The 14,574-nt window shown below is 25.0% G+C and overlaps 2 protein-coding genes across 3 annotated transcripts; one reads left to right on the top strand and one right to left on the bottom strand.

Moving 5' to 3' along the window:
• Window positions 1–86: 86 nt before the first annotated feature.
• Window positions 87–4,240, bottom strand: LOC122506156 (paramyosin-like). Of its 2 annotated transcripts, none has more exons than XM_043618183.1 (8): window positions 3,988–4,240; window positions 3,661–3,787; window positions 2,996–3,416; window positions 2,742–2,919; window positions 2,536–2,628; window positions 884–1,465; window positions 464–619; window positions 87–376 (listed from the first exon to the last, which is right to left on the bottom strand). In XM_043618183.1, the coding sequence occupies exons 1-8, from the start codon at window positions 4,100–4,102 to the stop codon at window positions 306–308; spliced, it is 1,743 nt and encodes a 580-aa protein (XP_043474118.1). In that variant the 5' UTR covers window positions 4,103–4,240; the 3' UTR covers window positions 87–305. The 2 variants fall into 2 exon arrangements, with proteins under 2 accessions (XP_043474118.1, XP_043474119.1); XM_043618184.1 differs by having other exon boundaries at window positions 464–613.
• Window positions 4,241–4,412: 172 nt separating this feature from the next.
• Window positions 4,413–14,484, top strand: LOC122506166 (replication factor C subunit 1). The gene is made up of 12 exons (XM_043618205.1): window positions 4,413–4,578; window positions 7,507–7,623; window positions 7,708–7,947; window positions 8,017–8,158; window positions 8,232–9,599; window positions 9,787–10,019; window positions 12,076–12,416; window positions 12,594–12,812; window positions 12,905–13,069; window positions 13,461–13,536; window positions 13,643–13,831; window positions 14,080–14,484. The coding sequence occupies exons 1-12, from the start codon at window positions 4,570–4,572 to the stop codon at window positions 14,203–14,205; spliced, it is 3,225 nt and encodes a 1,074-aa protein (XP_043474140.1). The 5' UTR covers window positions 4,413–4,569; the 3' UTR covers window positions 14,206–14,484.
• The last annotated feature ends 90 nt before the right edge of the window (window positions 14,485–14,574 follow it).

The raw sequence follows: 14,574 nt of genomic DNA, 5'->3' as shown, positions 1-14,574 counted from the left end.
AAGTAATTTCTTTTAGAAATTTACAAGTATTTCCAAAATCTAATTTACTGTAGGTACTTTGTATTATTATTATTCATTGTATTTGTTTAATACAAATAATTGTTTGGTTCGAAATCGAAAACTAATTTATAAAACAATAAAAAAATAAATTCGTTCATCTTTAAACGAAAGTTATGAAAAAATTAAAAAATAAATTTTTGTTCATTTCTAAACCAATATTAAATTATGAAAACAATAAAGAAAAAAATATATTTTCAATAAATTCTGAACATAAAGAATATTTACCGATTGTGGTTTTATGATTATTATTTAAATAATCCTTGGAAGTTGATATTACGTTTCTTCTGACTAGCAAAGAGTCCAAATGATGTTGGAGCTGTAAAAAATTTTTTTTTTAAATTAAAATAATATAATTTGAATCAAAAGTAGAAATAATTAAACGAAATGGATTATTTAATTCTACCTGAAATTTCCTGAGGGGGAGAATTTTGCTCAGACAATGTAACATTGTTTTCTGCATTTGACAATTCTTCTTCAGTAAAAATAACTGAGTCATTGCCAGCGTTCGTAAAGCTTTGAAGGGATAAATCCGAATTATATTCCTGATCGACATCTGAAACTTCGAAATTAAATAATTAAAAAAAGAAAATAAATAAAATATAAAAGGTTGCGATAAAAATTTAATTTTGTTTATCTTTGACTTTAACCTGATTTTCAGACTTTTTCCAAACTGATTTTGACATGTTCGATATGTTCTATTATATTTATTTACAAATTCAAAAATCCCTGACTTTTCCCTGATATATTTTACTTTCCCTCACTTTTTTCTGAATAAAAATTACTATTCATAGAAATGGAAAAATTTATAAATAATTATAAATACCTTTCTGATTAACATTCGCGTCGCTAAAGCGAAAACTGCTGTAACTTTCCGTAATTGAAGGATTTTCTGAACCTAAATCATTGTCCTTCGTGACACTATCTTCAGAAATATCCAATAACTCATGCGTAACATTCACGTTCGCCAAATAAGAATTTTTCTCTCCACTTTGCATTGTTTCTTTCATTTTTCTCACTGCTCCCAAATTCTCCGTAATTTTATCGTTTCTAATCAAATTTTTTTGAACAGAAACATTACTTTTTTTACCTTTTGTAACATTAACATCAACTCGAGGTAATTTTTTCGATACTTCTACTCTTGAATTTGCAGCAGCACTATGCTCGACTATATTTTCTGAAACATTTTTTCTACTTCGTTTTAAATTTGAAAGAGTTCCTCGAGGAGATTTATCCGATATCTTAGCTGCTGCTGATTGTATTTTTTGTCTATAAACATTTTCATTTATCTCCTTAATTTTCGAGTCGTACGATTTTCTTGAATGTATCGCAGGACTTTGTAAACTTTTTTCTGAATCCAAATCTCTTGTACATTGCGAATCGTCATTTCCGCCTAGGGAAATATTATCTAAACAAAAAATTTTTAATTTCGATTGTGAATTTTCATTTTTGATTTAAGAAATTCAGGACTCGAAGCGGTGAAAGTATTTAAAAATACGGACTTTACGGACCAAAAATTAAAAATTTCGGACCAACTGACAAAAATAGAATCAGGCCGAATCAGATAAAAGAACATTTTACTTAAAACTAAAAATTCAATTTTTCATAACTATAAAACATGAAGAAATCGATAACTCCGAGTCTTCGACTCGAAGTCATCAATTTCTTCATGTTTTATAATAATTAATAATAATTATTAATAAAAAGAATTTTATTATTTACGAAAATAATTGAATCCCGGTAAAAATTTTTCTAGAAAATAAAGTTTTTCTAGAATTTTATTAAAATTTTTTTTTTTAAATAATTAAATTCTTTTGGTAAATTTTATGAAAATAGTAGATATTGAATAATATTTAATTTTTGCGAAGAATATTATTACTTTTGAAAATAATTGAAATTTTGCAATGGATTTTATTAAAATTTTTGAAAATAATTGAATTTTATTACTTTAGAGTTTAGAAAATAATTGAATTCGTGTGATAAATATTGTTAATTATGAAAATAATTGAAATTTTTTAATGAATTTTAATAAAATTTTTGAAAATAATTGAATTTTGTCGAAGAATTTTGCTATTTATTTTTTAAAGATAATTGAGAAGTTGACCATTTTTTTTTTAGATTTTTTGAAAATAATTGAATTTCGGAGAAGAATTTTAATATTTCTAAAAATAATTGAAATTTTCACGAGAATTTAAAAAAATTTTTTGAACATAATTGAATTTTTGCAAAGAATTTTATTACCTTTGAAAATAATTGGATTTCTGCAATCATTTCTAACTTTTTCGAAATTTCCAAAATTATATCGTACAATTTACGAACTTTTCATCCTTTTTGAATGAAATTACGGACGTTACGGACCTTTTTTAAAAAAAACGGACTTTTACGGACTTTTACGGACTTTTTCAGGATTTACGGACCTACTTCAAGCCCTGAAGAAATTTAAAAATTTGGAATAGAAACACTGTTTGTCCAAAATACCTGGTTCTGCTTCCATTTCTTCGGGTTCGCTCACAATATTTGTCTTTTCAGGAGCTTTACACATTTCGTCGAAAACTGAAGAGCAAATTGAAGCTGGAAAAAGAAATAAATCGTTGAAACTTTTAATGAAGATAAATCGAATACGAAATAATTCGCTTCTTTCTAATCTTGGGAGTGCGTCAAATTTTCAGAATAAAGATCATTACCGGTATCGCTGAGTGCATCATTCATTGCATCTGGATTTTTTGCCTCAGTCGTTAAGATATTAGATTGAGAAAACATTGTCTCAACAAATTTTGTATCCATTACGGGAGGAGGCATTTGAAAACGAGCCATTAAATTCTGCTTATCCTTGTCCTCCTTCTCTTTCATCAAGCACTGAATCTAAAATGTAAATAAATTTTATTTATATTGTGTAATTTTAATTTCAAAAAATAGAAAATAAAAAAGATAAATTTACTTCTACTTCCTGTTGAGCAAGCAATTGATTGAGTCGAACACTTTCTTGTCGTAATTTCTTTCCTTCTTCGACATTATCTCGATGCTGCAACCATAGTTTTGCGATAGCAATAATTTGTTGTTGTTCCCTTTTCTTTTGAATTTTCTCATATAGAGCGTAACTTTCTTCCATATTTATAATATTCTGTTCTCGCATTCTCGTTTCGACTTCTATTTTTAATAACTCATGTTTCAGTTGTTTTAATTCTTGAGCCAAAGGAGCTTTCTCAAATTCCGCCTCGTACTCATTACATTTTTTCTCAAGTTTCTCCGCCATTTCCATCTCCTGATTAAGCACTGATAATTGATACAATGAATCACTGTCCACCATATTTTGCTTTAATGTCAATTCCTCGAGTAATTTTACTGCATACTCCTGAAGGCTGAAAATAAGAGATTTTTTTTCTGGTTTATTTACAACTGAGGACAAAAAATAATTATTGTTGAGTAAAAAATAAAATTATGACAGTAAATAAAATTAAATAAATAAAAATAAAGAAATAAAAAAAATAAAATTGGTAATATAAATAAAAAGAAGAAAATAATTAAAATTATAATATAAATAAAAAAAAAGAAAATAATAAATTATAGTCAAGTGAAAAATAAAATAAAAAAACAAATATTTACAGTGCACTCGCTTTTTCCATCACGGGAAGAAGTTCCGACTTTTCCTTAATACTCTTCTTCAGCGCTTTTCTTCGTTCCAAAAGGTTATTCAGTTCTATCCTCTTTCTTTCATTGACAGCCCTCTTGGCTGTAAAATATTGCAAAAATATTACAAAAAAACTCAAAAAACTGTGTCTAAAGAATCTAAAGTAATAAAAAACTGAGTGCAAATTGTTGTCAAAAAAGAGAGGAATTTATAGGTTAGCATTCGAATTTGGTGTATATTAAAAGAATAAGTTACGAAAGAAAACAATTTATATTCAAAATCAGTAAATTAAATGAACTCACCGGCAAGTTGTCCTTCAAGTAATTTAATTTCCGCATCCATAGCATTTTTTAAAAGTATTTTAAAATGTGGATCATTTGCATCAACGGTTTCTAAGAGTTTGTCGCGAATATCCATTTTTTTTACTCGCAGTTATTAAAATCAAAAACTTAAGTACTTTCCAAACAAATACTAATTGTATTAAAGTATACTTATATTTATTTCTTATATAAAGAATATTATTATTTAATAATTAATTAAATTAAAGAGCGTATCTTTTTCTTGAGGAACAGTCGCGAACTTTCGCAGCGTAAACGTTAACGGAAAAAAAGACGCGGGAAACGGAAATCGTTTAGGAAAATTTCCGGAATTTCAAAATGTCAGATGTGTTTCCGCCTTTATGTTTATAAAGTCAAGTTCACAGTTCACGTCAGTGCTGCAACATTTTAGGCGGCAATGCGGCACGTCTTGTATACAAAATTGTCGAAAAGTTTCCATGTCTGTAATAAAATATCTCAAAAATACAGCGTAGTTATTGTTTTTCGAATATAAATAAAGTGAAATATTTGTCTTTGAAAAGCCGTTCAGTTTTGTAATAAAGCAATATGTCAAAAGTATGTATTGACAATTTGTATTTTATATAAAAAATTTAAGAACTTTTGCTTTTTTGAGGTTAGAATCAACATGTTTACAATTTTGTCATTAATTATTATTATATTTAAATGTTTATCATTATTTTTGTTTATTATCATTATTACTACTATTTCTATATAAAAATTTAAAAACATTTGCTTTTTTGAGGTAAGAATTAACTTGTTCACATTTATCATTAATTATGAGTTTATGACATTTAAACTGTTTATTCTTATCATTATTTTTGTTTATTATTAGCATTATTATTATTACTCTTATCATTAATTGGCATTATTATTATTATTATTATTATTATTATTATTATTATTATTATTATTATTTCCTTTTTTAATGTATGACTTAATTAATATATGTGATAATTTTTCTATTAGATACTTTTTACCATTTTTACAATTTTCCTTATGTAATTATTTTCTATATTTAAAGAAAATATTTTCTAGAAGGCAGGCTTCGCACTCATCTACTAAAACCTTTTATTTACTCATGGTTGCCACACAACCTGGAAAACCTGGAAAACCTGGAAATAGCATGGAAATTGAAAAAGGGTATGGAAAACCTGGAAAAAGCATGGAATTTGAACGAATTTCTGGAATTTTTTTTGGGTTAATGAAAGATATTAAGAAAAATTCCATTCAACATGTTATTTTTCTTTAAAAATGTTAACATGCAATTTTCCCTTTTCCATGTTATCTTCTCTTTAAATTAATTTAATTTTTTTAAATTATTGACTAAAACTGTGAAAAATGTTGTTAAGATTGTTCTAAAAAAAGATTTTTTACGATTGTCAAAATTTTTTGTTATTAATTGCTTTTTGTTCAAGATTTTGAACAAAGTTTAAAGATGAAAATTATTTAATTTAGACATGACTTCAATGTTCTAATTATGGCTGATTCTTCTGAAAGTGACATTTTTTATATCTCGATTAATTTTATAAAATCTACTCTCTAATAATATTATTAACCATTGTCATAGTAAAAATTTATTATTTATAAGAAAACTAAATTTTTATGGTTTTTTTCAAACTCTTAGAAATTTTTTAAAAATAGTGACAAAAAAATACAATGTTTTTTCTATCATTATGTGCATTTTAAAAATTTTTGGACCTCCGTTTCATATGTGATAAAAATGTTTAAATTTGTCTTCAGTTTAAGTTAAAATTACTTCACGATGATTAATGATATTTATATACATTAAAAATATTCTAAAAAAATGTGAATGCACATTAAAATAAAGTTAATGGTCTGATGTTTAATTTTTCTATATAACATTTATAAAAAAGAGGAATATTATTGCTTTTATAAATATTTAAATTTTACATATTGGCCCGAGTAAAATTCAAAGAAGAAAGACTTTAATATTTTCAAATTGATTTTGCACAACTTAAATTCTTACTTTTGAGTATGAAATAAAGTAGTTTCAATAGAAGAAACCATATAATTTAAAAAAAAAAAATTGAAAAATCAAATATAAAAAGTATCACTTTCAGAAAAATAAACATAAAAATGCCTGTGATTGTAACTGTTTAAGAGAACATTAATTTATAACTACATAATAATGAATATTGTTAACACTTTTGTAAAATACTTGTTTTTTCATCACAAATAATTCCTAAATTTCAACCTGGAATTTTTAATATTTCTAACCTGGAAAACCTGGAAAAAGCCTGGAATTTTGAAATCTAGATTTTGTGGCAACCATGTTACTGTTTTTTTTACGATTTGATAGTATTTAGATACTTTTTCTTGGATTTGTGACATTAAAAGCTACATTTTTCTTTTTTTTCAAATTTTCACTAATTAAAATCCGCAAATAATTGAAATAAGAAAATTATTAGAAAAATTTTTAATAAAATTCTTAGAAACAATTAAAGTAAATTTTAATAAAATTTTCAGAAGAATTCAATTTTTTCTAAAAGGTTTAAGAAAATTATTCGCCGGAATTCAATTATTTCCATAAAGAATAAAATACTGCGAAAGAATTCAATTATTTTGAAAAATTTTAATAAAATTCTCAGAAGAATTCAATTATTTTGAAAAGTTTTAATAAAATTCTCCAAAGAATTCAATTATTTTTAAAAAGTTTAAGAAAATTATTCGCCGGAATTAAATTATTTCCATAAATAATAAAAGTCTTGAAAAATATTCAATTATTTTCAAAAATTTAAATAAAATGCTCAAAAGAATTCAATTAATTTTAAAAAGTTTAATTCTTCTCAGGAATTCAATTCTTTTCATAAATAATAAAATTCTTCTCAGGAATTCAATTCTTTTTATAAATAATAAAATTCTTCTCAGCAAATCAATTATTTTCGTAAATAATTAAATTTTTTACAGAAATTAAATTATTTAAAAAAATTAAATGAAATTCGCTGTAAGAATTCAATTATTTTTGTAAATAATAAAATTCTTCACAGGATTTCAATTATTTTTACAAATAATATAATTTTTTATAGGCAATTGAATTCATTAAAAAAATGAAATAAAATCCTTTTGCAAGAATTCAATCATTTTCATAAATAATCAAATTATTACAGAAATTAAATTATTTAGAAAAATTAAATAAATATCGTTGCAAGAATTCAATTATTTTCATAAATACTAAAATTCTTAACAGGATTTCAATTATTTTTACAAATAATAAATATTTTTATAAGCAATTCAATTCATTAAAAAAATTAAATAAAATTGTTTGCAAGAATTCAATTATTTTCGTAAATAATTAAATTTTTTTACATGAATTAAATTATTTAGAAAAATTTAATAAAATTCGTTGCAAGAATTCAATTTATTTTCATAAATAATAAAATTCTTCACAGTATTTCAATTATTTAAAAAAATTAACAATGTTTTTTGAGAATTTTTCTAACTGCAATAAAAATATTTTTCTAGGATATCAGATCGTTTTTTAAACCATTAGTAAGTAAAGCAGCTCCAAAAAAAGAGCCAGTGCTCATTTCCTCTGATGAAGAAGATGGTAAATCGTCTAAAATTGCGAAAAAGGAGAAGGTTAAATTTTTATTTTTGACAAAGTATTTTTTAAAGTTTTAAAGAAAATTGTTGAAAGTTTGAATTTCTTTTTTTTAAAAAAAGGTGGTAGAGAAAAAACGGAGGAAACAAGTTTTATCTGATTCTGAGGATGATGAACCTGTTAAAAAGCAGATTCATAAGAAGACAGAGGAGAAAACGGTGGAAAATCATAAAATTGTTTCGGCATCGGATATATTTGGCAAAGGTCCTATAAAAAGGGAAGCCGCAACTAAAGTTGTCAAAAAACCGAAGGAAGCGAAGGAAGTTAAGAAAAATGACAAGAAGGCAAATAAAATCAAAAGCGTGCGTATTAATCAAATTTTTATAAAATTCTTTCTGAATTTTTATTTATTCAATTTTTGCAAATTTCAGGAATTGGAATTTCATGATGACGATATTAATTCATCGCTTCTTGAATTAGTGCGTCAGGAAGAAAGTGCAAGTGAATCCGAGAAACTTGAAGAAAAGAAACTTATCAAAGACAACACTTTGGAAAAAAATGATACGAAACCAGGTTTGAATTTTCTTCTCAAAAAAATTGTTTTCTCTTTTAAATTTTGTAAAAATTAAAAATTTTTCTTTTTCAGATATAAAGAGAGAGAAATCGCCCGAGAGAAAGGCGAAGAGAGAAAAATCCGAGGAAAAATCATCGCTCGAGAAAAAACCGAAGAGAGAAAAATCCGAGGAAAAAATAACGCCCGAGAAAAAGACGAAGAGAGAAAAATCCGAAGAAAAACCATCGCCTGAGAAAATAAAGGCAAAGAAAGAAAAATCCGAAGAAGATAAAACCCCCGAGAAAATAAAGGAGAAAAAAATAAAAAAGGAGAATGACGATATAAAAGTGGGAGTTAAACGTAAATCAACAAAAACTCCCAGTAAATTAGAAATCGATAAAACTGCCAAAAGTTCTACAAAAAAGGCAAAATTAGACGTGTCCAACGATATGTTTGAGGAAATAATCGAGAAGAAGAAACAAACTGCAGCTTTGTATCAACAATTTTTACATCGTGGCGGTGCTCGTAATCCGGGATCAAAAGAAATACCCGAAGGCGCCGATTTTTGTCTCGCTGGTAAAAGTTTCCTCGTGACTGGAGTTCTTGAATCCTTGGAACGCGAAGAGGCCGAGGAATTAATAAAAAAATACGGCGGTCGCCTACTTACTTCAATTTCACGTAAAACTGACTATGTGATACGTGGCGATCAACCAGGACCTTCGAAATTATCAAAAGCCGAAAGTTTAAAAATTCCAATAATCACCGAAGACGAATTATTGGATTTAATTCGTACCCGACCCGCCGGACGTGGCGATAAAGTTATACAGTCGCAAACAAAATCAAAGGAACGTGTGCGTGCAAAATCGCCTGAACCCGAGCCAATAAATCCCATTTCGCCGCCTAGGAAAAAGAATAAATTGAATGATTCGGAGAAATCTTCAGAGAAACCTGAGAAACCTTCAGAGAAACTTGAGAAATTTTCAGAGAAACCTGAGAAACTTTCGGAGAAATTTCCGCAAAGCGAGAATAAGGAGAAGAATAGTGAAAAATCGGAAAGTGGAAATAAATTGAATGGCGAGACGGTGAGTTTTTCGAGGACCGAAGCCCTTGTGGAGAAGTATCGTCCACAAACGATGAAGCAATTAATCGGTCAACAGGGCGACAAAAGTAATGCGAAAAAATTCCATTATTGGCTGAGTAATTGGTACAAGAATCGTAGTTCGAAAGTGAAACCCGCGAGGCCAACGCCTTATACGAAAAATGACGATGGAGCATTTTTCAAAGCCGCTCTACTCTCTGGTCCACCGGGAATTGGAAAAACAACGACTGTTTATGTTGTCACCAAGGAACTTGGTTACGATTTACTGGAATTCAATGCCTCCGACACGAGGAGTAAAAAATTGTTAAAAGATCATGTCACTGATTTACTTTCAAACACAACCGTCAAGGGTTACTTTACCGGTAATTTTATTTATGATAAAAATAATTAATTTGCTTTTTTTTAATTAAAAAAAATCTCGGACGTTAAAGATTATTTAACTAATTACAATTATTTATGATAAAAATAATTGCAATTATTTTATATATAAAAATAATTATTACAGTAATTTATAATAATTTTATTTTTCAATCGTATGAAAATATATAGCAGACGATAAAGCGGAGAAATCAACGAAAAAGCACATTCTTCTGATGGACGAAGTTGATGGAATGGCAGGAAATGAAGATCGCGGTGGTCTACAGGAATTAATTGCTCTAATTAAATCCACTGACATTCCAATAGTCTGCGTTTGTAACGATCGAAATAATCCAAAAATGCGAACATTGTCGAATTATACATTCGATCTTCGCTTCCCGAAACCGAGAATGGAACAAATCAAGGTAGACTTTCAAATATTTTGAAACTAAAACTAAAACCTGGAAATTGTACGATATAATTTTGGAAATTTTGAAAAATTTAGAAATGATTGCAGAAATTCAATTATTTTCAAAAGTAATAAAATTCTTTGCAAAAATTCAATTATATTCAAAAATTTTTTATAAATTCTCGTCAAAATTTCAATTATCTTTAGAAATATTAAAATTCTTCTCCGAAATTCAATTATTTTCAAAAAAATCTAAAAAACATTGTCAACATTTCAATTATCTTTATAAATAAATAGCAAAATTCTTCGACAAAATTCAATTATTTTCGAAAATTTTATTAAAATTCATTACAAAAATTTCAATTATTTTCATAATTAACAATATTTATCACACGAATTCAATTATTTTATAAAGTAATAAAATTCAATTATTTTCAAAAATTTTAATAATATCCATTGCAAAATTTCAATTATTTTTAAAAGGAATAATATTTTTCGCAAAAATTAAATTTTTTTCAATATCTACTATTTCCATAAAATTTGCCAAAAGAATTTAATTATTTAAAAAAAAAATTTAATAAAATTCTACGAAAACTTTTAATTATTTTCAAAAAAAAATAAAAATTTCAAAAGAATTTCATTAATAACAATTTTTTTTTATAAATTTCTTCGCAATCATTCAACTATTTTCATAAATAATAAAATTTTTACGGGGACTCAATTATTTTCGTAAATAATAAAATTAAATAAAATCTTTTTAGGAATTCAATTATTTTCAATAGATAATATAATCAATTATTTAAAAATTTGTTGATAAAATTTTTAATAGGAATTGAATTCCAAGAAACATTCAATTATTCAATAAATTATTTATTTTTGTTTTTAAATAATTGAATTTTATTATTTTACGAAAACATTTAAATTCTTGCGAAAAATTTTATTAAAATTTCTGAAAGTAATTGAAGATTTGCTAAAAATTTTGTTATTTTTAATTTATCCCAAGAATTTTATTAAAATTATTAAAAAATAATTGAATTCCTGTTAATTTTTTTACAAGAATTTAATTATTTTTGAAAATTTTAATAAAATTCTTCGCAAGAATTCAATTATTTTCATAAACAATAAAATTCAATGCAGAATTTTAATTATTTTTAATACAATTTTAATCGAATTTTGTCGAAAAATGTAATTATTATTAAAAATTTTATTAAAATTCGTTGATAGAATTCAATTATTTGAAAATTTGTTGATAACGATTTTTTATGGGAATTAAATTTTAAGAAACGTTCAATTATTCAATAAATTATTTATTTGCATTTTATTTTTATTTAAATAATTGAATTCTAGTAGAATTTTCTAATAAAAATTGATTTTCATTTCATAAAAATGAATTTCAGTTAAGATTTTAGATAATGATTGAATATTAAAAGCAATATAGCGTGAATTTCTAAAAAATAATTGAATTTTGTAATTAATTTTTTTGAAAAAGTTTAATTGAGTTTTTTTTAATATTATTTTTAGTTTCTATTTTCTAATATTTATATAATTAAGGAATTTACGAATAATTGAAATTTCGTAAAATTGAATATTGTAAAGAAATGAATTTGAAAATTGTCAAAGAACTTTTTCGAAAACTATTAAAAATAATCGATATAAAGAAGAATTTTAGATAAAAATTGTTAAAAATAATAATTGAATTGATAATGATTTTAATTATTATAAAAAATTTTTATTAATAATTATTATTAATTATTATAAAACATGAAGAAATCTATGACTTCGAGTCGAAGACTCGGAGTTATCGATTTCTTAATATTTTATAACAATTTTTTATAAGTTTAATTTCAAAAAGGTTTGAATTTGAATCTTTTGAAGAATTTTAATTCTTATGGAAAAATTATAATGACTAATTATTTAATTTTGTAAAATAGAAATGTATAGTTTTAAAAATATTATTTAAATTATTCGATTTGAAAATATTGAAAAATTTAAAATAATTATTTAAAAATTTAAAATAATGAAAAATAAAAAAGTAAAAATATTCAGATTATAGTTTTTTTTTCTGATTTCAGGGAGCGATGATGTCATTGTGCTACAAGGAAGGAATAAAAGTGAATTCAGAGGAAATGAGTCAATTGATTGAATCAACGAATCAGGATATTCGTCAAGTTATCAATCATTTAGCATTATTGGGAGCAAATATTGATAGTAATGATGAAAGTCACTCTAATAAGAAAGCAATAAATAAGGATATGAGACTTGGTCCATGGGATGTTGTTCGTAAAGTTTTCACTGAATCGGAACATAAAACAATGAGTATTCATGATAAAAGTGGTTTATTTTTCCACGATTACAGTATTTCTCCATTATTCGTTCAGGAAAATTATCTTTCCGTTGTTCCAAAGGCGCCGAAGTAAGTATTACGAACTTCTTTTTAATTATTATCAGAGATTTTTTTTTTTATTCTGAAAGAAAGACTTCGTGAAATTCAATTATTTTGAAAAATTAGCAAGCAAAAATTGTAAATTCTTAAATAATACAAATTATTCAGAATTTTAATCCACAATTTTTTTTTCGTTTTGTTATTTAGAAGCGAACTTTTGGACAGAGTGGCAAAAAGTGCTGAGAGTTTGTGTATGGGTGATATAATTGAAAAGTCAATTCGAAGTAATGGATCGTGGTCATTATTACCAACTCAGGCAATGTTTTCGTCTGTGATTCCCGGTTCTTTAATGTCCGGTTACATGACAGGTGCAATTAATTTTCCAGCCTGGCTTGGTAGAAATTCGAAACGTAATAAAATGGATAGGTGAGTTTTATTCTATTTTTATAATTTTTTTTGAAAATAAAATTTAGATTTGAAAAATGTTGCAAAAAGAGAATAATTTTTTTTCTTTATAGATTATTACAAGAGATCACGGTTCACGCTCGCACAACGACAGGAGCTAGTAAAGAGGCGATAAATTTGGATTATTTGCCACAATTGCGAGATGCCATCACGAGACCTTTAATTTCAGAAGACGTTGATACTTCTATCGATGTTATGAATCAGTATCACTTAACAAGGTTTCGTTTTAGTTCTTTTTTCTACTATTTTTCCTTTTTTTACTCTTTTCTATTTTATTTTTTGCTTTCTTTACTTTTTACGAATTTTATTTACTTTTTATGTTCTTTGTTTTTTGCTTTTTTATTTTTATTTGAAATATTTTTACTTTCTTTATCTTTTGCTTTCTGTATTTTTTACTTTTATTATTTTTTTACGAAAATTATTTATTGTTTTAAATTTTTTCCTTCTTTATTTTTTACTTTCTTTATTTTTCACTTTTTTACTTCATTTGTTTACATAAATTTAATTTTTTGTTACCATCTATTAGCTTCGTTAATTTAATTATTATTAAATTTTATTAAAGTATTTAATTAATTCTCTTTTCTGATCTTTTTTATCGTCTCATTTTAGGGATGATTTCGATTCAATATTAGAAGTTTCTCTATGGCCTGGAAATCGAAATCCGATGCAGTTCATTGAAACAAAGGTTCGATGATATTTTTTAACTTTATACAAATATTTAAATTTAGAAAAGATTTTTTATAAATTTCCTGTATTAAAATATCTCTCTTATAAAAATCTAATTTAATTAGGTAAAATCGGCATTTACACGAGCTTACAATAAAAATGCCGCAACTGCAGCTTACGCTTTGAATGCGACTGTCAGCAAAAAGAAGAAAACGACAGCTTCACAGGAAGATGAAATGGAAGGTTTAGAGGATGAGGAAGCCGTCGATTCCGGAGATGAAGATGACGATATTGATGTTTCGAAATTGATGAAGGTAATAACTTTCCTTAGAATAATTTTAATCGTTTCACTCTTTTTTCGATAGTTAATTTTTTTTTTTTTTTTTTTGAAAAAGAATAATAAATAAAATCAAAAAATAAATAAAATAGAAAAATAAATAAAAAAGAAAAATAAATAAAATAGAAAAATAAATAAAAAAGAAAAATAAATAAAATAGAAAAATAAATAATACAGAAAGATAAATAAAATAAAAAAATAAATAATAACAAAAAAAAATTACAGACTAAAAAAGCAGCAGCAAGTAAGAAAGGTTCGTCAAAAGATGATGAGAAACCGTCGACGAGTAAGAAAAGTTCAAAAACTGATGATAAACCAAAAAGAGGAAGAGGTCGAGCAAAGGCACAATAGAAAATTTTCGATGAAGTTTGTACAAAAAGAAAATATTTTCATTTTTTTATCTGCCTGTTTTTGACAAAAAATGAATATATACATTTATTTATATTTTTCAATTTTTTTTTGCATCTTATTTTTGTTCTATTCTTCTAAATAATAGGATAATTATTTTTTTTTTATAATTCTGTTTACAAATTATTTTTGATTCTATTATTATCATTTTCAAACAATCATCAACGTCATCAACGTCTATTTATTTAATATGCAGAAATTGTGATAAATTACTGTAATCGATTTTTTGTTCTAAATAATAATTGTATTTTTGAAGAAAACAAGATTTATTCTAATTAATTTTTAAATATCGGTTTAAAATTTAGCAATTTG

Source organism: Leptopilina heterotoma, unplaced genomic scaffold, assembly GCF_015476425.1.
Source record: "Leptopilina heterotoma isolate Lh14 unplaced genomic scaffold, ASM1547642v1 Lhet_397, whole genome shotgun sequence".
Classification (NCBI taxonomy): Eukaryota; Metazoa; Arthropoda; class Insecta; order Hymenoptera; family Figitidae; genus Leptopilina; species Leptopilina heterotoma.
This window is presented reverse-complemented; position numbering and strand designations above follow the sequence as displayed.